Genomic DNA, 20817 nt, shown 5'->3' on the forward strand with positions numbered 1-20817 from the left:
AAATAACAAAATAAAAGTTTATTAGAATTAGAACGCAGTTTCTCCCTCTGATTAGCCTTAACATGGAACAGTCCGCCAGTTACAATGACGTCTAAGAACAGTTAATTCCACAGCATGAGATGGGAGGTCTTTTAAGATGGAGGGAGGGTGGGGGGGGGGGAAGAAATAAAAAAAACTTACAAGCCTTCAGTCATAGCCCAGTCCATTCATCTTATCAACTTTTCTTACAGGCTGGATTACAGGAGCTTTCTATACAATGGAAAAGTTTGCCAAAGACCACCACTCTGGTCTCACACAATAACTGATTTCTAATACAGCAATTGCACTACAACACTTGTTGAGTTTAAATGGTTCTGAAAACGTTAAAAAAAAGACGGTTTTGATACATTAGTGATAAAAACCCAAATGCAGTCACTTCAATGGGGTAGAAGAGAATGAGCTAATGAGATAAAAGGCCAGGATTTCCCCTGTCTGGGGTGGCTTAGAGGAGGGGGTCTCCAAGCTTGGCAACTTTAAGACTTTGTGGACTTCTGGGAGTTGAAGTCCAAGTCTTAAAAGTTGCCAAGGTTGGAGACCCCTGGCTTAAGAGGACTCTCCCTCCATCTGCCCTTAGGGAGGCAGCACACGACCGTATCTTCAACCGATTGCACCAACCGAGGTTAAAAGTAGCTGAGAATGTCCTTTAACAAAGAAAATTTTGCTGTTTTCTAAAGGATTGGGAAGCAAGGAAGGAGAAGAGTATTAGGTTTTAGGAATAACCCTACAGAACAGTGTTTCTCAGCAACTTGGGAGAGATGCGTGTGCTTCAACTCCCAGAATTCCCCAGCCAGCATGGGGGAATTCTGGGAGTTGAAGTCCACACATCTCCCCCAAGTTGCTAGGGTCCAAGAATCACTGGGTTGAAAACGATTTGCAAATCCCAATTTTAGGAAACTCCTCCCGTCCTGACCCCAGATGGACACACGGGGTTATATGAGCTCCTGAAGTATAAGATACAGTGCAACAAATGCTTTTATAAACATTTCGTTAAAAACAACCATACTGTTATAATAATATGGGGTGGGTGGGGGGCAATGGCAAGACGCCACGTGGGGAAGACCCAATGGGTTTATTCCATGATGGAGGCCACAAAGGAATGGACCACTTGTCCCGTCAAGCTAGTTCCAAGTAGGGATGATGATAAAAAGATCGATACACAGACACACACACACACACACACACATTCTCATCTTAACTAGATTGAAAGCCCTTTGCCATGTCTTATCGGGAGCATGCAAAGCACTGTAGGGAAAAAATCATTCAAGCAACAAGGGCATTGTGCTTGAATGAAGACATTTTTTTGGAAGAAACCGTTGCACCTTTCCAAAACCGTGGACATTCCGAACTTTCATTCCAGGTAGGAAGTCACAAAGCAAAAAACAACCTTCTTTCTCTCTCTCTCCCTCCCTTACACCGAAAACGATTATTTGGGGTTGTTTTTGGGAATCCACAAGTTTAGCCAAAACCAGAACTTAAGTCTCATCCAATGCAAAGCTGAGCTGCCCGAAAACAGGGGAATCGAATCTCTCCTACACATTTGCAGGAAACCCCCTTAAAAATCCGATAGCGGGATTGTGCAAAACCCTACAATTCCTGCACTATTTGGGCGAGCCAGCCGTCCCTAATGCACAAACCACAAATGTCACTAGAACACATGGATGGAATTAGCTGAATTGGAAACTTAACAATAGTTTCTTTTAAAAAGAGGGTGGGAAAAAGTATCAGAAAAAGCAGCCCTTTGGGAAAGCAGCTAGAATTTTGGGGGGTACGTCCAGCTTGTTCTCCCTCTGAATTTGAAAGTTTAAGAAATACTGCCATATAAGCTGGCTGGGAAAACTCACAAGAAGCTCCCACACAGTAATAAACAGCTTGCAAACCGTGCTTGAAGGTAACTTTTATTACAAAAAAAAAAAGAAAGAAAGAAAGAAAGAAAGAAAGAAAGAAAGAAAGAAAGAAAGAAAGAAAGAAAAAAAAATAGAGACTATAAAATGTCTTGTATAGTTTGAGATTCATGATTTCCTCCTCATTTGGGGAAAAAATAAGATTCAATGGCTCCAGAAACTATAAATCAGTTTTTCAACCTCAGCAATGTTGAGGTGCAGACTTCCAACTCCTAGAATTCCCCAGCCAGCAAAGCTGGCTAGGGAATTCTGGGAACTGAAGTCCACCTCTCTTAACGTTACAAAAGTTGAAAAACACAGCTATAGGTTCTTGCAACTAGGTGGAGTGTTTGCTGCACCGAGCACTTTTTCCTCAACCAACAACTCTCACGGTTTTTCCCAGCGGTTGCCAAGATCCGACACATCCACAAGGAATGTTCCGCGCAGACATTTTTAAACCCACATGCCCAAACCATCCCATGAATGAATGAAGAGCCAGCCGTGGAAGAAGAGAATTGGATTTTCGCACGGGGAAAACGGCCGAGGTTAGAGAGGAAACGGGGCCCGTTCGAAGCCGAAAAGAAAAGGCAGCTTGGAATTACAACACTTTTGATTCCCAAAACGGGGGAAGCGCACACCAAGAAATCTGGAAGTGCCGAAGGGACGGTGTTCGTTGCCAGCAAGGAACACACCCGAAGCAGGGATCGGTTGCAAGGAGTGGAAGGAAGGAAGAGGAAACCCCCTCCCCACAAAATAAACCCCCTTCCCCTTATCTATTTTCTCTATTTTTATCTTGTTTGAGCTAGAGTTGTTTACAGAAGCGCACACTGCCCCCTCCCGACCCATCCCTTCCCCGAATCAAAAGCAAATTGGACAAAAAGAAAAAGAAAAAAGAAAGAAGAAATGCACGGCAAATAGACATCTTGAAGGTTTTTAAAGAATAAATATTTTTTTTTTGTAATTAAACATTATGCAAACACGTGCCACGCTTGCTCCTTTTTTTTTTTATCCATGCATATACGCTATTTACAATTTTGAAAAATACTGTGTTGTCCTCTTTTGTTTTTCATTTTCGTATTTTTTTTTTAAAAGTCATATACAAAGTGTCTTTTTTTTGTTTTGTTTTTCCTTGTTTGGTGCCCCTTCCTCCCCCCTCCCCTCCCCTCCCTCCCCTCCCACCCCCCAAAAAATCATCTTTACAATAAGCCAAACAACATTCACCACCCATGAACTGGTGTGTATTTGTTACGGAAGGGTGGGGAGAGGGAAGGGGGAGAGGGAAGGGGGCGGGAAATCTCATATCAAAGTACATCAAAACGGCTGGTTGGACATGAACAGCAGCGTCAAAAAAAACCGTTTTAAATTTCATCGGTCGTATGCAGAGGAGGAGAGAGAGAGAGAGAGAGAGAGAAGAAAAAAAAAGTGAGCTCAGGGAAGGAAGCTACAGAGTTAAAAGTCGGAGGGGGGGGGCTTGCTTTTGTTTTTAGTGCGTCTGTCACACGTTACTGGCCACCTAGAATACTGTTGCACAATGGTTTATCTACCTTTTTTTTTATTACAATATAATTTACTTAATTTTTTTTTTCCATTAACAAAAAAAAAAGAGAAAAAGAAGAAAAAAAAAAACGAAACAGAATTCCGGTTAACTACAGACCAGCGGGTGTGTAATAGGCGTGGCGCCCCTTTTCTTATGTTGTGTCTCTGTGTGTGTGTGTATGCGGGTTTCGTTTTAATGGTATGAGCATTCTAGATGGGGGGAAAAAAGGTTTTGTCAAGAGTTCGTTTTATGCAGGCCACTTTTCAGTCCTCGATATATTCCCACAGGTCCTTTTCATAGCCTTCGTGCACGTGTTGCAATAACACCCTTCGCCGACTCTCGCAGTATCTGCAAGGGAAAAAGAGAGAGAGAGAGAGAGAGAGTGAGTCGAGAGCCTTTAGATGCCAAGGCCAAAACATTTCCTGGAAACAATATATTTAAAAGCAACGAGGTGGGGTTGAGGAACTGGGCACATGCATTGCCAGTCATGTGCAAGTAATTCCTCTCCCCGTGCAGTGAAAACAGTATATCTCAACCTTTAATACTTATGGACTTCAACTCCCACAATCCTCCAGTCAGCCCTGTTTGGCTCCAGCTGTGGGGTCTCTAAATTTGGCAACTTTTAATACTTATGGACTTCAACTTCCACAATCCTCCAGTCAGTCCTGTTTGGCTCCAGCTGTGGGGTCTCTAAATTTGGCAACTTTTAATACTTTTGGACTTCAACTCCCACAACCCTCCAGTCAGCCCTGTTTGGCTCCAGCTGTGGGGTCTCTAAATTTGGCAACTTTTAATACTTTTGGACTTCAACTCCCACAACCCTCCAGTCAGCCCTGTTTGGCTCCAGCTGTGGGGTCTCTAAATTTGGCAACTTTTAATACTTTTGGACTTCAACTCCCACAACCCTCCAGTCAGCCCTGTTTGGCTCCAGCTGTGGGGTCTCTAAATTTGGCAACTTTTAATACTTTTGGACTTCAACTCCCACAACCCTCCAGTCAGTCCTGTTTGGCTCCAGCTGTGGGGTCTCTAAATTTGGCAACTTTTAATACTTTTGGACTTCAACTCCCACAACCCTCCAGTCAGCCCTGTTTGGCTCCAGCTGTGGGGTCTCTAAATTTGGCATCTTTTAATACTTATGGACTTCAACTTCCACAATCCTCCAGTCAGCCCTGTTTGGCTCCAGGGCTGGAGTCTCTAAATTTGGCAACTTTTAAGATTTATGAACTTCAACTCCCAGAATCCCCCAGTCAGCATGGCTGGCTGGGGAATTCTGGAAATTGCAGTTCCTAGATCTTAGAAGTAGCCAAGGTTGAGAAGTACGGATTTAAGAGGCGCTGACCCTGCTTTACAAATCTATTTTACTATTAATCTTCTCATTGTTCCTATGACCCAACTCCTTCCCTCTTATGATTGTATGACTGTAACTTTGTTGCTTGTATCCTTACAATTTATACTGATTATTTCTTAGTATCATTTGATTGTTTATTTGTGCCCCATGACTATCATTAAGGGTTGTACCATGATTTATGATGAATGTATCTTTTCTTTTATGTCCACTGAGAGCATCTGCACCAAAGACAAATTCCTTGTGTGTCCAATCACACTTAGCCAATAAAGAATTCTATTCTATTCATTCTGAATTCTATTCTATTCTATTCATTTTGAATTCTATTCTATTCCATTCTGTTCTATTAAGACATGCAGATGCCCCCACGATGTATTATATTCAGCCCAACAGAGAAGCCATTTTCATGGTCAGCTTCCAGACTTACAGAATATAATCCTTCAGGAGCCAAACTGCCCCTTCAATCTCTCAATAGAGGAACAAAGCACTTCTTTCACCCAATTTTTAACTGTTAATTTAATTCCTATATTGCACGGTTTTTTTTTCTCATTTCAACGGTCTTGAAGATTTGCTTGAATCAGAAGTTGGACACAGAGGGAATATGTTTCCTGCCAATTCAAATGTTCTACAGGTGAATTCAAGATCAATGGTAAATATTTTGAGCCGTGCTGTCCGAAACAAAGGGGTACCTGTATTTATCTTGCACTTTCTGCTTTATATCCTGCAGTGAGTCTTGAGATATATCTCGTTCCAGATACCCAGAAAGGACTTCGGTAGCATTTTCCAAGTCTGCTTGATTATTCTAAAAATGCAAAAAACACTCTGATTAAAATTGAAGTAACTCTTTGGGTTTAAAATAACACACACGCACATCAGAATAGCAATTCAAAAAACCCCTCAGTTTAGTATTTCCTTTAGGTAAAGGTAAAGGTTCCCATTGCACACATATATGCTAGCCGTTCCCGGCTCAGGGGGCAGTGCTCATCTCCGTTTCAAAGCTGAACCGAAGAGCCAGCGCTGTCCAAAGACGTCTGCGTGGTCATGTGGCCGGCAACACTAAATGCTGAAGCAATAGCAATAGCAATAGCAATAGCAGTAGACTTATATACCGCTTCATAGGCCTTTCAGGCCTCTCTAAGCGGTTTACAGAGAGTCAGCATATTGCCCCCAACAATCTGGGTCCTCATTTTACCCACCTCGGAAGGATGGAAGGCTGAGTCAACCCTGAGCCGGTGAGATTTGAACCGCTGACCTGCTGATCTAGCAGTAGCCTGCAGTGCTGCATTTAACCACTGCGCCACCTTGGCTCAAGGCGCATGGAACGCTATTTCCATCCCACCAAAGGTGGTTCCTATTTTTCTACTTGCATTTTTTACGTGCTTTTGAACTGTTAGGTTGGCAGAAGCTGGGAGAAGTCACGGGAGCTCACTCCATTATGTGGTGCTAGGGATTTGAACCGCCGAACTTCTGATCGACAAGCTATATAAGTGCTATTGCTGTTTTTTTCCCCTTCCTTCCTTCCTTCTGTGGTGGCGCAGTGTTTAGAATGCAGTACTGCAGGCTTACTCTGCCCACTGCCAGGAGTTTGATTCTTACTGGCTCACAGTTGACTCAGCCTTCCATCCTTCCTACGTCAATGAGGACTCAGATTGTGTTTGGGGGGGGGGGGCAAGAGAGACTGACTTATGGCTGTAAAGCACTGCGAAGCGGTATATAAGTCGAAGTGCTGTTGCCAATTTTTATTCTCCCAACCAAATCTCCCGGGTCTACTGCCTGGGAGATTTATTCTCCCAACCAAATCTCCCGGGTCTATTGCCTGGGAGATTTATTCTCCCAACCAAATCTCCCTGGTTTACTGCCTGGGAAATTTATTCTCCCAACCAAATACTGGGTCTACTGCCCGGGAGATTCATTCTCCCAACCAAATCTCCCGGGTCTACTGCCCGGGAGATTTGTTCTCCCAACCAAATCCCGGGTCTACTGCCTGGGAGATTTCAAGGGCGCCGAAGGGTCCTCTTACCTCAAAGATAATGGATTGGTTATTCTTTTTGAGGTAGAAGGCAAAGACGTAGGTGTACATGAGCGTGGCACGGCATTGGCAGAGGACGTCGACCGCTTTCTTCAGGAACTGGACTTCGATCCAGGACATGTTGTGCTGCTGCATCTCCTCCATCTTCTGCTTGACTTGGGCGTAGAGTTTGTGCTCAAAGCGCAGGCTCTGCATGTGGTTCATGTAACGGTTGCAGTAGAAGAGGTACCTCTGAAGGGCGGCTCTGGAGCGCTGCATTTGATTCCCCATTAGCGAAATGGAAAAGCGAGAATTAAAGCAGAGCAATCCCAAGGGGATCCTCCCGGGGGGGACGGGCAGGGATTCCCTTGAATGCCTGAACGAGGCAAGCCTTGACCTCGTTCAGCGAGTTCTCCAGGTGAAGCTCTGAACCTGATGCATTGCCTTTAGGAGGCTTATAGAGTGCTCCTGGGAGCAAAAAATGAGCAAAAAACAGCCCATTTTTCACTAATGTTTGCCCTCCCCGGCCCCCAGGACCACTCTGGAAGCCTCCTAAAGCCCGTGCACGGCCGTTTTTGCAAAGGGAGAGGGGTTTAGGGAGGCCAAAAATGCTGTATTCAGTGTATAAGACGCACCCAGATTTTCAGCCTCTTTTTTTGAGGGAAAAAGGTGCGTCTTATACTCCAAAAAATACAGTAAATCGGACCACTTTCGGGCTGGAAGCTAAACCCTACTCCACATTCTTCATCTGGTCAACCAGAGAGATCGAGCCAGCGGTCAACAGCTTCTGGATGCAGAGGGTTGCCAAGAGTGATGAACTCACCTCTTGGGCATCTCTTGCTGCCTTGGCATCATCTTCGTTGTAGCGGTTGCAGTTGTACCTGAAAGAGGTTTGTGAATATGTAGATTTCTAAAAGGATCCTTCTCGTTTGTTATCGGTCAGGCCAAGTTCTGGGTTCGTTCAGTGGCATATTATTGTAAACAAGACAAATATCTCTTGGGTTGTCTTTGCTAGGCTTCAGGGCCTAACAGCTGACTAGACAAGTGTTTCTCAACCTAGACCAGGGGGGTCAGCAAAACAGAACAATTAGTTCAACTGCATATGCTAGTTCTGTGGCCGCTCAGGAAATAGTCAGGCACGGGAAAGATTTTGGGGCTCCCCGTGTTTTCTTTTCTGTGGGAAACGGGTCCAAATGGCTCTAGTGTTTAAGGTTGCCGACCCCTAATCTAGACACGTGGACTTCAATTCCCAGAATCCCCCAGCCAGCAAGAAGGACCACTTCAGGTCCAAAGCATCCTTCTCAGGATGCCAAAACAAGGCAGGAAACAGAGGTGAATTTCAAATCACACCATGCTGAGTTGATTGTTCAGCATTTCTTCAGCTTCTATGGAAGGCTTTCTCCGCGGAGGACTTTTGAATTATTCACTCCACAATTTCTTGCACATGCTGGCTGGGGAATTCTGGGAGCTGAAGCCCATGCAGCTTAAAATTGCTAAAAGGCTGAGACAAACCAGAGTGGGACTTTTCTGAAGATCCTATCGTCTCATCACAGAGTTTTAAAAAAATATTGCTTTCCATCAATTAGGCAGCAATTATCTGTTGAGGCTCACCCCTCAGACAGAAAAACGTTGCTAACCATCCAACACAATGGTGGGTTGAAAGCGGTACGCACTGGTATGGGCGTATCAAAGCCTGCCCGGAGCACTGGATAACCACCCACCCACCCGAGTTCCTTACCTGTCCTTTAAAGCAGTGGTTCCCAACCTTGGCAACCTTAAGCCTGAAGGACTTCAACTCCCAGAATTCCCCAGCCAGCGGAGGCTTGGGGAGGCGTTGCTGGCAAGTATAACGCATGCATGCACCCCGCGCTGCACGTGTCCCATGTGGGCAACGCCGGGCCCGTTCCAACCGTACCACCACTGACCCAACAGCTCTCAAACCCCCGTAAGCGTTTATTTAAATGTACCAGGCAGATCCATGCGGCTCCCACGGGCCGAGACACACCCAGCAAAACTCTGCTTTACAATTCTGGTTCCGACAGACCATGTGGTTGCAGCCGCCATCTTTTTCGATGGTCACGTGGCATTTGGGACACTCCTGCAGACAACAGGAAGAGCGGCGGAATCAAAAACCAGCAGGGCGTTATTTTTCTTATTTAAAAAACCCATTATTATTACTATTAATCACCCCTATTATTAGTGGTGGGGAGAGCGGGGGAATAAGACTTAAGGGAGATAAGTCAGTGGAGGGCGGATGAAATTAAGAGAGTCTTTGGATTGCACATTTAAGCTGTCAAATGGCTTCCCGCCGCTGCCTTAAACAGCCCAAAAAGTTGCTCTCGCGTAATGAGAACCCAACCAGTAAGAATTCCACTGCTTCCAGCTCAACTTTTATAGAAAAATCTTCATGTGGTAATCGCCGTGTCGCTTAGTAAAGGTTCCCCTCGCACAGATGTGCTAGTCGTTCCCGACTCTAGGGGGCGGTGCTCATCTCCATTTCAAAGCCCAAGAGCCAGCGCTGTCTGAAGACGTCTCCGTGGTCATGTGACCAAAGGCACACGGAACGCTGTTCCCTTCCCCCCAAAGGTGGTCCCTATTTTTTCTACTTGCATCTTTCAAACTGTTAGGTTGGCAGAAGCTGGGACAAGTCACGGGAGCTCTCTCCGTTATGCGGCACTAGGGATCCGAACCGCCGAACCTCTGATTGGCAAACTCAGCGTCTTAGCCAACGTGTTCCTACTTCTGTGTACCAGTAGATTAATCTACTACTAATTTTCTTTCATTTATAGCTAGGCCTTGCAAAAATGTTTCTTAGTCTGGGCCATTTTAAGATGTGGGCACTCCCATGCTGGCTGGGGCATTCTGGGAGCTGAAGCCAAACACAACTTAAAACGATGCAGATTGAGAAACACTGGCTTGTAATATTAAATAAATTCTGGACGCATTGACAAGCCCTGGGAGAAGGATGGTGAAGACACTTAGCACTTGCCCATCAAGGCAAGGACCACTGTTGTCCAACATTTTTGTTTCTGGCTAACAAAATTCTGCCAGGATGCTCCTCAGAAGGAAACAAACTCATCCCTCACCCTTGTTTCTCCTACTACTGTATGTGGATCATAAGCCTGAAGGATTCTCCAACCCTTCCTGAATTTATCCAAATCCCTCTCAAAACTAACCACATTAGTGGCCATCGCCCTGTCTTGAGGTCATAAAGTCCAGAGGTTACTGATGGGGTTAAGTAAACAATGGTTTGACTCAGGTATACCAGTTGGCACCGATCTCTAACCTGTCTACTTTCTTCATGTCATGTATTATTTTTTTCCCCCCACACACCTTAACCAGTTCCTCTTCTCCGCCACCGACAGCGAAAGACTGGACAGAGTTTGCTGAAGAGACTGTTACCTAGAAGGCATGAAACGGGCCACCCGTTTTGAGATGGGACCCATTTCCAGAAATCTGAGGTTAGAAAAGGCTGCGTATCTCTAGAGAGACCACAAGTGACGTTCTGCAACTGGCACAGGATTCCTCCGTAAGCCAGGGTTGCCTGAACCCTGGGAAAGGCACCGTAGATCAATACGGCAATGGATCAATAGCCAGACTAGAGCAGAAGACGCCTTCCTGCGTTTCTACAAGTGGCAAAAACAGGACCCATTCCTGATCTGAGTTGCCTTTAATCATTGCAGGTTGGTTCATTCTCTTCCGTTAGACCCGGGATTGGCTGACTTCGGCCTTCTTTGGAGGCCATTTTTCGCCCTCCCCAGGCTCCGGAGGTTTTATAGGAGCTTGGGGAGGGCGAAAACAGCCTCCCCCGCCCTCTCCGGAGACCCTACGGAAGCTTCAGGAGCTTCCCAGGTGAGTTTGTTTCTGGTTTGTCCGTAGGACCGTTTTTAGTCCTCCGGAGTCATCAGAGAAGCCTATGGAAGGGTGAGGGAGGCTGTTTTCGCCCTCCCTAGGCTCTTATAAAGTCTCTGGAGCCTGGGGAGGGCAAAAAAAGAAGGCCAAAAATGGGAGGGGAGTGCTGGTCATGCATGCATGACCGTTCCTGAACTTCTGGTTTGCCCATAGGACCGGTTTTTCACGCTCTGGAGGCTTCAGGGAAGCTCTTGAAGCCTCTGGAGGAACTCCGGGGGGGGGGGGGAGAGCTGATTTCGCCCTCCCCAGGCTGCTGTAAAGCCTCTGGTGCCTGGGGAGGGCGAAAAAAGCATGCCAAAATTGGAGGGGGAGCGCTGGTCATGCGCGCTGGGGTCCCCCCGCGCCCCCCCGCTTTTGGCATGCGAGCCAAAAAAGGTTTGCCATCACTGAGTTGAGACAATAATGCCTGATTTTTTTAAGCAATTAAAAACAAAAACAACAACAACCCCCAAACCAGGCGTAACAGACATTGTTCCTTTTTTTTCTTTCTTTCTTTCTTTTTGGCTCTTCAGTTCTTTGAGTTGGAAAGAGAGGAAAACCAAAGAGCTATTGTTTACAGGGAAAAAAATTATCACTCCCTATACGCAAAAGGAAGGGTCAGACTTCACAGAACGTTCTTGTAAGGGAGACAAGAGACTCTGTTTTTGTGAGGGTGTCAAGCCAGAGAAACAAACCACCAAACCTTTGTGTTTGCTGCAATCCAATTCGAAGTTTCACTGTCATCATCACACTTCTTAATCCATTTCTTTAACCACTATCCGGGAAAAAGAGAGAGAGAGAGAGAGAGAGAGAGAGAGAGAGAGAGAGAGAGAGAGAAATTACAATACTTCTAAGGGCACCATTCCTAAATTAAGAGTTTATCAGATGGAAGGGAACTGCCTACAGAAATATGGGACACATGCCCTTCAAGTTCTGTACATGACCATTTAAAAGCAAAAGGAAGCAGGCAAGAGAGGGCATGGCAGAGTTTAAAATAAAACATCAATGAATGTAAAGATTACAGCTGTCCCAAAATTCAAAATTCCCGGCCTCGTGGATGAAACCGCTAGCTGAATGTATACAAATAAGACTCGTATCATCTTGAGAAATAATTGAAAAAAAAATTAGTTACCCTGTTTCACCCAAAACAAGACCTTCCCGGATAAGTCCAATTGGGCTTTTGAGCGCATGTGCTAAAATAATCCCTCCCCTGAAAATATTGCAACATGGCAACAGCCATGAGGTGACCACGCTCGCCTCCCCCTGCACCTCAAAAATAGCAAGACCTCCCTGAAAATAAGGCCAAGCGCTTATGGGGCGGGGGGTTGTCAAAAGAAAATAAGACTCTGTCTTATTTTTGGGGAAACACGGTACTTATTCAAACCAATTCAGGTCCAAAACTTCGCCAAAAAATGAATGAAAGTATGAAATAGTTAGGAGTGAGTTTCAAATCAGAGTTGATCACACATTTTCTTCAGTTTATACAAAGGGTTCTCTAAGCAGAGAACTGTGTGTTTGTTTGCTCACCCTGTTTTTGAATGGTCCATTCCAACTTCCTTGGAAAAGAGCTAAGGGTGGGCCATACACACTATGACATGGGTGGGGCGATCTGAAGTGAAACCCTCTGGCTCTTGGCCTATCTTTCGAAAGCCATATTTCCCAGTTATCCTATATTATCCCCTTTCATGTACAGCTGCTGCTATGCTGACCCCCTGAAGCAGGGGTGAAATCCAGCAGGTTCTGGAGAACCAGTAGCGGAAATTTTGAGTAGTTTGGAGAACCGGTAGCGGAAATTTTGAGTAGTTTGGAGAACCGGTAGCGGAAATTTTGAGTAGTTTGGAGAACCGGTAGTGGAAATTTTGAGTAGTTCGAAGAACCGGCAAATGCCACCTCTGGCTGGTCCCTCGGAGTGGGGTGGGAATGGAGATTTTGCAGTACCCTTCCCCTGCCACGCCCACCAAGCCACACCACACCATACCCACAGAACCACTGCCCTGAAGCTATATTATTTTTCTATACTGCCACAGGCGAGATGCACCCCAAAAAGCTGAAAAAGCTCACCTTGCATTTAACAGGATCATGCCAGTTTTCGCCACAGTTAAAACTGCAACAAATGTTTAAAATGGGTTTTTTAGACAGTTTTCCAGTTAAGCAATACTTAAAAACAGCAGAACGTTTAAGATACAGAGCTTTGCCCTAACCCTCAAACTTGATTTATGACCGGCAGTCAGCAAACAGTCTGCCTATCCCCCCCCGAAAATATTCAGCAGCCCGTGTTCACTTGGGTTGGCTATCAGAGGAAGCCAAGGCTGATTTCCCCCACCAACACACGCCAAGGTACCCAAATCTAACCTTGGTGCTCTTGTCATCATCCAACCTTGCTTACCAAAACTGCCGGCCACATTTACAGCGAACAGGCTTAGCATCAGGATATTGTACTTTGACAACATGGTGGCAATCTGGAGCAGGACACCATTTTAACAGTCGATTGCACTGCAAGAAACACACCCGTTAGCACGGCCTCACTGCTTTCAAATGGGGGGGGAGGGTATTGCAGAAAAGGCAGGGACAGATTGCACTGAAAGATGTCTTGTTAAGAGTACATTCTTCTTTTGCTAGAAATTCCTTTATGCAAAGCTCCATCGCAGTGGAAACTACCTTGCTGTTATTTTCTCTTCGTATTCAATGACAATTGCACAGATTTAGTTAGAAGCAAGCCATAACTTGTCCCAAAAGGTGCTTTTCCAAATGGCAACTGGACTTTCTTGGGGTTTCCCCCCCCCCCCTTTGAAAACGTTTCAGTTTTCATCCAAGTAGCTTCTTCAGTTCTACTTGGATGAAGCTTCGTGGATAAAAAGCAAAGGAGGGAGAGGGGGAAAAAGAGAAAGAAAGTCCAGTTGCCTTCAAGTTAAAAAAAAGAAAAGAAAGTAAGTTCAGTTGCCTTTTGGAAAAGCATCGTTGGACCAACCATGTCCTTGGATGATTGTGATTTTCCATAGACAAGTCTTAAAATTCTGGAATGGTTACATTTGGATGGCACCCAGTTTAGAAAGGTTGAACCAATCATTTCATTTCTCCAGAAGCTTCCCAACTTCCACCTGATTAACTCACAAGTAAACAATTTATCAGTTTACTCTTTGTTGGAACAAACTGGAAGCCAGAACGAATGCATGCACAGTGGGGGGAAAAAATGACTTCCAGCCTTCTTCATGCTTCCTTCCTTACTTAGGATTTAAATAAACGAATTCAGAACTGCAAGCAAGGTGGGTTGGAGAAGAATTGCTATAATCAATCAATCAATCAAAATAGAGCTGGAAGGGACCTCGGAGGTCTTCTAGTCCTGCATGGTCTCTTGCACACCTCCGAAAGGAGGGGGTCAGCAACCTGCAGCTCTGGAGCCACAAGTGCAGCTCCCTGTCGCCAGTCAGCTCCACAATTGATAGGGCTTTCGGTTAGGACAGGTAGAGGAAAAAGGATGCTGCACTAGGAGGAGACTCTATAGCTGGGGGAGGGGGGGAGAACGGGACCGGACTTCCAGTCAGCAGAGGAGAAAGGATGCCACACTAGGAGACTCTATGGTTGGAGGGGGGGAGAGAACGGGACCGGACTTTCAGTTGGCAGAGGAAAAAGGATGCCATGCTAGGAGGAGACTCTATGGTTGGGGGGTGGGAGAACGGGACCGGACTTCCAGTTGGCAGAGGCAAAAGGATGCCATGGTAGGAGGAGACTCTATGGTTGGGGGTGGGGAGAACGGGACCAGACTTCCAGTTGGCATAGGAAAAAAGATGCCACGCTAGGAAGAGACTCTATGGTTGAGGGGGGGGGAGAATGGGACCGGACTTCCAGTTGGCAGAGGAAAAAGGATGCCACACTATGGTTGGGGGGGGGGGGGGACTGGACTTCCAGTTGGCAGAGGAAAAAGGATGCCACCTTAGGAGGAGACTCTATGGTGGGGGAACCGACCTTCCGGTCGACAGAGGAAAAAGGACGCCACACTAGGAGAAGACTCTATAGTCGAGGAACCAGACCTCCAGTCAGCTCCAGAATTGAACAGGGGCTTCCGGTTAGGACTTTTGTGGGTCTTTGAGTGTTTAAGGTTGCCGATCCCTGTCCTAGAGTTTTGAAGCAGCCTACTTTTAGCAGATCTTATTAGCCTCCATCTAAATCTAATGATGAATTTAACAGTCCTTTTGCCTCATTAAAAGGATATGAGAAGCTAGTAAGTGGTTTTTTTCCTCCAACAGTCAACCAAACCAAGTGGCTAAAATACTTCTGTAAAACTGTGGCCTTCACATGGACAGGGATTTTAGATTGGGAGCCAAAGCAGTATTGTAGCTTTCAAAATGCTCTCTCATTAGAGCCAATTAACTAAAGACACTCGCATCCATGATGACTACTTGGCCATGAAACGCTAAGCGGGGAACCAAAAAGCGAACACCATTGATCAATCAACAACACATATTTAAACATATCTAGGCTTTTAACATACCAAGGATTCCTAAAACACATGGGGAAAAAAAATCCCCTATACTAAGTCACCATAGCATAGAGTTTTAAAACCGAACACTCACCTCTACAAAACTATTAGTTATTAAATGCTGGTACTTTAATTTAACTTTTGAATCTGTGATCAGGCGCCTACAAAGAGAAGAGAAAGATAATATTCCATTCAGAAAACCTTGTTCCCTTTAAAGCCCAACCTTTTAAAGCTTTCAAGGAAAACAAACAGTTTCACTTAGCAATCAAACCGCAATATTTTAAGGAGTGGCTCTCCCCAAACTATCTTGCCCGTGCATTGCCCCCCCTCCCTGAGAAGTGCCAGCAATGAACTCGGTCAAATGCCAGGCCAAAAAGGAATGGGTTCGACTGAGGCAGTTTAAACTCACAGGGTTTTAATCGGACTATTTCAAATTTACGAATCAGGAAACGAATGGCTCGACTGTTTATATAGGAGTTAGACATGGGAACACCAAACTCCCCTGCAGTAATGTAATCTCCTCTGCCCCCCCCCCGCCCCCCGTTTAACATGCAAATGCTAGAATCATTGTTCATATCACCCATCTCCTCCCTCTTAGGACTGCAGACTGTAACTTTGTTGCTTATGTCCTTACAATTTATATTGTTTCCTAGTATGATTTGATTGCTTATTTGTATCCTATGACTATCATTAAGTGTTGTACCTTATGATTCATGATGAATTTATTTTTTCTTTTATGAGAGCATATACATCAAAGTCCTTGTGTGTCCAATCACATTTGACCAATAAAGAATTCCATTCTATTCCTTCCATATTATATTTTATTTTATTATTTCCATATTATATTATATTCTTTCTATTCTATTCTAATTCCATTCTATTCTTTCCATATTCTATTCTATCCTATTCTTTCCATATTCTATTCTCTCCATATTCTATTCTATTCTAATTCCATTCTATTCTTTCCATATTATTTTCTATTCTCTCCATATTCTATTCCATTCTCTCCATATTCTATTCTATTCTAATTCCATTCTATTCTTTCCATAATCTCTTCTATCCTACTCTTTCCATATGCTATTCTATTCTTTCCATATTTTATTCTATTCTATTCTAATTCCATTCTATTCTTTCCATATTCTATTCTATCCTACTCTTTCCATATTCTATTCTATTCTTTCCATATTTTATTCTATTCTAATTCCATTCTATTCTTTCCATATTTTATTCTATTCTTTCCATACTCTATTCTAATTCCATTCTATTCTTTCCATATTCTATTCTATCCTACTCTTTCCATATTCTATTCTTTCCATATTCTATTCTATCCTACTCTTTCCATATTCTATTCTTTCCATATTCTATTCTATTCTTTCCATATTCTATTCTATCATATTCTTTCCATATTCTATTCTATTCTTTCCATATTCTATTCTATTCTATTCTTTCCATATTCTATTCTTTCCATTCTATTATATCCATATTCTATTTTATTTCATTCTATTTTATTTTATTCTAATTCCATTCTATTATTTCCATACTCTTTTCCTATTCTATTCTATTCTATTCTCTAAGAGACTATTGAGAAAGGACCTCTGAAGTCACTTTGAAAGGGTTACGACAGCCACCTCAAAAGGGCCAAATGGATACATTCAAACCCGACATATTTTATTCCTGGAAAGGATTACACGAGCCCAACTGTGTCAAGCAAGGCTGTGAGGCCATGAATTGGATTTATGAGATGACCTAATTTGGGCTTCAGAGTCCCTCTGCTTTGCTTCAAAGCCCTGAGAAGTTCGGTCCCAATTTTGGGTGGCTTAAGAAGAGAAACAATGCTTAACAACCTCAATCAATACAGTTCAAAGCCCGAGTTTTACACCACCGTTCTTCATCCCTCTGTCCCTTTATCTGCTTCCACCCCGCTCCCTTCTCATTATGACCCTCTAACAAAAGTACAAGTAATCCTAGAACCGTTTAGTGACCATTCCAAGTTACAACGGCACTGAAAAATGTGACATGACCATTTTTTCACTGGATCATTGAAGCATCTCCTTGGTCAGGCGGTCAAAATTCAGATGCTTGGCAACAGACTCGTATTTATGACGGTTGCAGGATCCCAGGGGTCATGTGATTTCCCCTTGGGTGACCTTCTGACAAGCCAAGTCAATGGGGAAGCCGGATTCACTTAACAACCGACTAACAACTAACTCAACCACTGCGGCGATTCCCTTAACAACGAGGCCCAGGAAGGTCGCAAAATGGGACTCACTTAACATAAACTCACTTAGCAACTGTCTTGTCTCATAAACTCACTTAACAACTGTCTTGCTTAGCCATGGAAATTTTGGACTGAACTGTGGTCGTATGTCGAGGACTATTTGTACAGGAAAAGAGGGGCCTGATGCTGCACCTTCATTCTTGATCAAACAATGGAGTAAGTAGCACTTGGTACCTATCAGGAGCACTTAAGATTTATATACCGCTTCGCAGTGCTTTACAGCCCTCTCTAAGCGGTTTACAGAGTCAGCCTCTTGCCCCACAACAATCTGGGTCCTCATTTTACCCACCTGGGAAGGACGGGAGGCTGAGTCAATCTTGATCCTGTCAGGATCGAACTCCTGACAGTGGGCAGAGTCATCCTGAAATACTACATTCTAACCACTGCGACATCACAGCCCTCCCTCCCTCCATTCCTTCCTTTACTTCCTTCCTTCCTTCCCACTTAACACTAGCAGTTAGACTTATATACCACTTCACAATACTTTCCAGGCCTCTCTAAGTGGTTTACAGAGTCAACCTCTTGCTCCCCAACAATCTGGGTCCTCATTTTACCCACCTCGGAAGGACGGAAGGCTGAGTCAACCTTGAGCCTGTCAGGATTGAACTGCGGGCAGTGGGCAGAGTCAGCCTGCGATACTGCTTTCTAACCACTGCGTCACCACGGCCCATGGCAAGAGAGGAAGGAGTGAGCCGCAAAAGCCCACTTTGGTGGGAAAAGTTCCCTGTTCCTGAGAACCTCCCCCCACCCCCTGGGGGACAAGAGTCCTGTGATGTTAACAACGCCGTTGACCCATCCCCCTCCACAGACGGTGGAGCCAAGCAACCGGTGCAAAAGCTCAGGAAATGCAAGTGTTACTGAAATGGCGCCAAGCGCAATACTTACATAACTGTATTGTCATCAACCAAGATATCACAGCCGTGAGCCGGGCATGAGATTGTCTAGCAAGGACATCCGAGAAGGGAAGGGAAGAAAGAGAAGACAGGGAAGAACACATCTGATTAGTTTAGGTATTTATTGATGTCTCTAAAAACAAAACCTCTAGAGAAGCTTTCCCTCCCCCCGCCCCAATTCCAGATCAGTGCAGTCTTATTCGGGCGGGCAAGGATAGTTGATGCGCAAAATATACATTGCAACGCTTATTGCAAAGCCTCTCAACTATCAAACGACAACCCGGGCTTCACGTGGTGCCCCCCGTTCCCACCAATCGGGCTCTGTTGACCCTTGGGACTGGCGTCCCCTTGGGTATATCCAGCCGAAACAGCTTCCATGGATCGCCGTAGTGGCGTCAAATTTCCATGGAAGTCGCCTATACCCACGATGGGTGAAGAGGCGTCAAGTACAAGTACAAGTGTCTTATTCATTTTACTTATATCCCTCCAGTGTTTCCCCACAACAACCCTGGGAAGGGAGTTAGGTTGAGAGAGGCTGGTCCAAAATCATGCAACTGACTTCTCTACTTAAGCCAGGACTAGAACTCACAACCTCCTGGTGATTGGCCCAAAGTCACCCAGCTGGCTTTCACGCCTAGGGAAGAACTAGAGCTCACAATCTCCTGGTGATTGGCCCAAAGTCACCCAACTGGCTTTCATGCCTAGGGAAGAACTAGAACTCACAATCTCCTGGTGATTGGCCCAAAGTCACCAAGTTGGCTTTCACGCCTAGGGAAGAACTAGAACTCACAATCTCCTGGTGATTGGCCCAAAGTCACCAAGTTGGCTTTCACGCCGAGGGAAGAACTAGAACTCACAATCTCCTGGTGATTGGCCCAAAGTCACCAAGTTGGCTTTCACGCCGAGGGAAGAACTAGAACTCACAATCTCCTGGTGATTGGCCCAAAGTCACCAAGTTGGCTTTCACGCCTAGGGAAGAACTAGAACTCACAATCTCCTGGTGATTGGCCAAAAGTCACCAAGTTGACTTTCACACCTAAGACAGGACTAGAACTCACTTTCCCCTGGTTTCTAGCCTGGTGCCTTGACCACTAGCCTCACAGTGCTTCCTTTCAAAGTGTCTCTATAGAGATTTAACCACTAGTCTAAACTGTCTTTCCTTCACCCGGCTTCCAGAGGCTATCTGAGGTGGGCTTCGGTTCCATGCTTCCCTTCTCCCCATAGATCTTAAAAGGAAAGGCCCAAGACAGCAAGACCCCACCCGGTTTTTCTCAGCAACTTCTCGGTTTCTACTGCTGGTGGTTCTGAAAAGTGCCAACAATACAAATTCTCAGCTGCTTCCCAATATTTTTTTATTTGGGGGTGTGTGTTTCATCAAAGGAACAGTTGGGAGCATGATGCCGCCCTTCCTTTAAAAATCTTCATTTCCGTATAAAGACAAGATGGGAGACTTTTACCTGTCCCATGCCCTCCTCCATTATTTTGGTAGTTAAATATTCACTCCAGCACTGCATGCAAAACTTATGTCCACACTCCAAGCCAGTGAAATACTGCAAAGACAAATCGTGGTTAGCGTTATTCGTTTTCACAGCTCTGAAACTGTAACGGTAGCATCTTTCTCAGGTCCAGAATAACACAGCACAACCATTGAACCTCGTGGGCTTCGGGGGAGGTCTAGAGCCAAGGTGGCGCAGTGGTTAAATGCAGCACTGCAGGCTACTGCTAGATCAGCAGGTCAGCGGTTCAAATCTCACCGGCTCAGGGTTGACTCAGCCTTCCATCCTTCCGAGGTGGGTAAAATGAGGACCCAGATTGTTGGGGGCAATATGCTGACTCTCTGTAAACCGCTTAGAGAGGCCTGGAAGGCCTATGAAGCGGTATATAAGTCTACTGCTATTGCTATTGCTATTGCCAAGGGTCTGCCCCAAACATTCATCTCAGCAGCCACTGACCAGGAAATGCACGCAGAATCCCTGGCACCCCCCCCCCCCCAGTATCCCAATCAAGGCTGCCACCCTTCCTGAGCTTTTCGCACTCAAACAATGTAATTTAAGATGGCTAATGAACAAGCTGGCGTATTTGCCAAAATCTCCCATTAAGGCAACATATTTAGAACATGTCCAGATGTTGGAATTTTTAAGCCCGGCTTTGTATACTTAGAATAGAATAACAAGAGTTGGAAGGGACCTTGGAGGTCTTCTAGTCCAACTCCCTACTTAGGCAAGAAACCCTACACCGCTTCAGACCAATGGTTGTCTAATCTCTTCTTTAAAACTTCCAGTGTTCGAGCATTCACAACTTCTGGAGGCTGATTAATTGTTCTAACTGTCAGGAAATGTCTCCATAGTTCTAAGTTGCTTCTCTCCTTGATTAGTTGCCACCCATTGCTTCTTCTCCTGCCTTCAGGTGCTTTGGGGAATAGCTTGACTCCCTCTTCTTTGGGGCAGACCCTGAGATATTGGAAGACTG

At 45.0% G+C, this 20817-nt stretch overlaps 1 protein-coding gene across 2 annotated transcripts in view; it reads right to left on the minus strand.

The window, feature by feature from the left end:
• The window catches only part of LOC116519011 (E3 ubiquitin-protein ligase ARIH1-like), a 38461-nt gene continuing 17644 nt past the window's right edge, over nt 1–20817 (minus strand). The window contains exons 4-15 of one of the 2 annotated variants that reach the window (XM_032232619.1): nt 19806–19898; nt 18341–18396; nt 15272–15338; nt 13087–13193; nt 12762–12804; nt 11404–11475; nt 10143–10211; nt 8777–8907; nt 7633–7690; nt 6822–7082; nt 5491–5603; nt 1–3804 (exon numbers count right to left, since the gene is read on the minus strand). In XM_032232619.1, the coding sequence (XP_032088510.1) occupies nt 3720–3804; nt 5491–5603; nt 6822–7082; nt 7633–7690; nt 8777–8907; nt 10143–10211; nt 11404–11475; nt 12762–12804; nt 13087–13193; nt 15272–15338; nt 18341–18396; nt 19806–19898 (1155 nt within the window). In that variant the 3' untranslated portion in view covers nt 1–3719. The remainder of the gene's footprint in view (nt 3805–5490; nt 5604–6821; nt 7083–7632; nt 7691–8776; nt 8908–10142; nt 10212–11403; nt 11476–12761; nt 12805–13086; nt 13194–15271; nt 15339–18340; nt 18397–19805; nt 19899–20817) is intronic. The other variant, XM_032232620.1, reaches the window with a different exon arrangement.

Source organism: Thamnophis elegans, chromosome 16, assembly GCF_009769535.1.
Source record: "Thamnophis elegans isolate rThaEle1 chromosome 16, rThaEle1.pri, whole genome shotgun sequence".
Taxonomy (NCBI): Eukaryota; Metazoa; Chordata; class Lepidosauria; order Squamata; family Colubridae; genus Thamnophis; species Thamnophis elegans.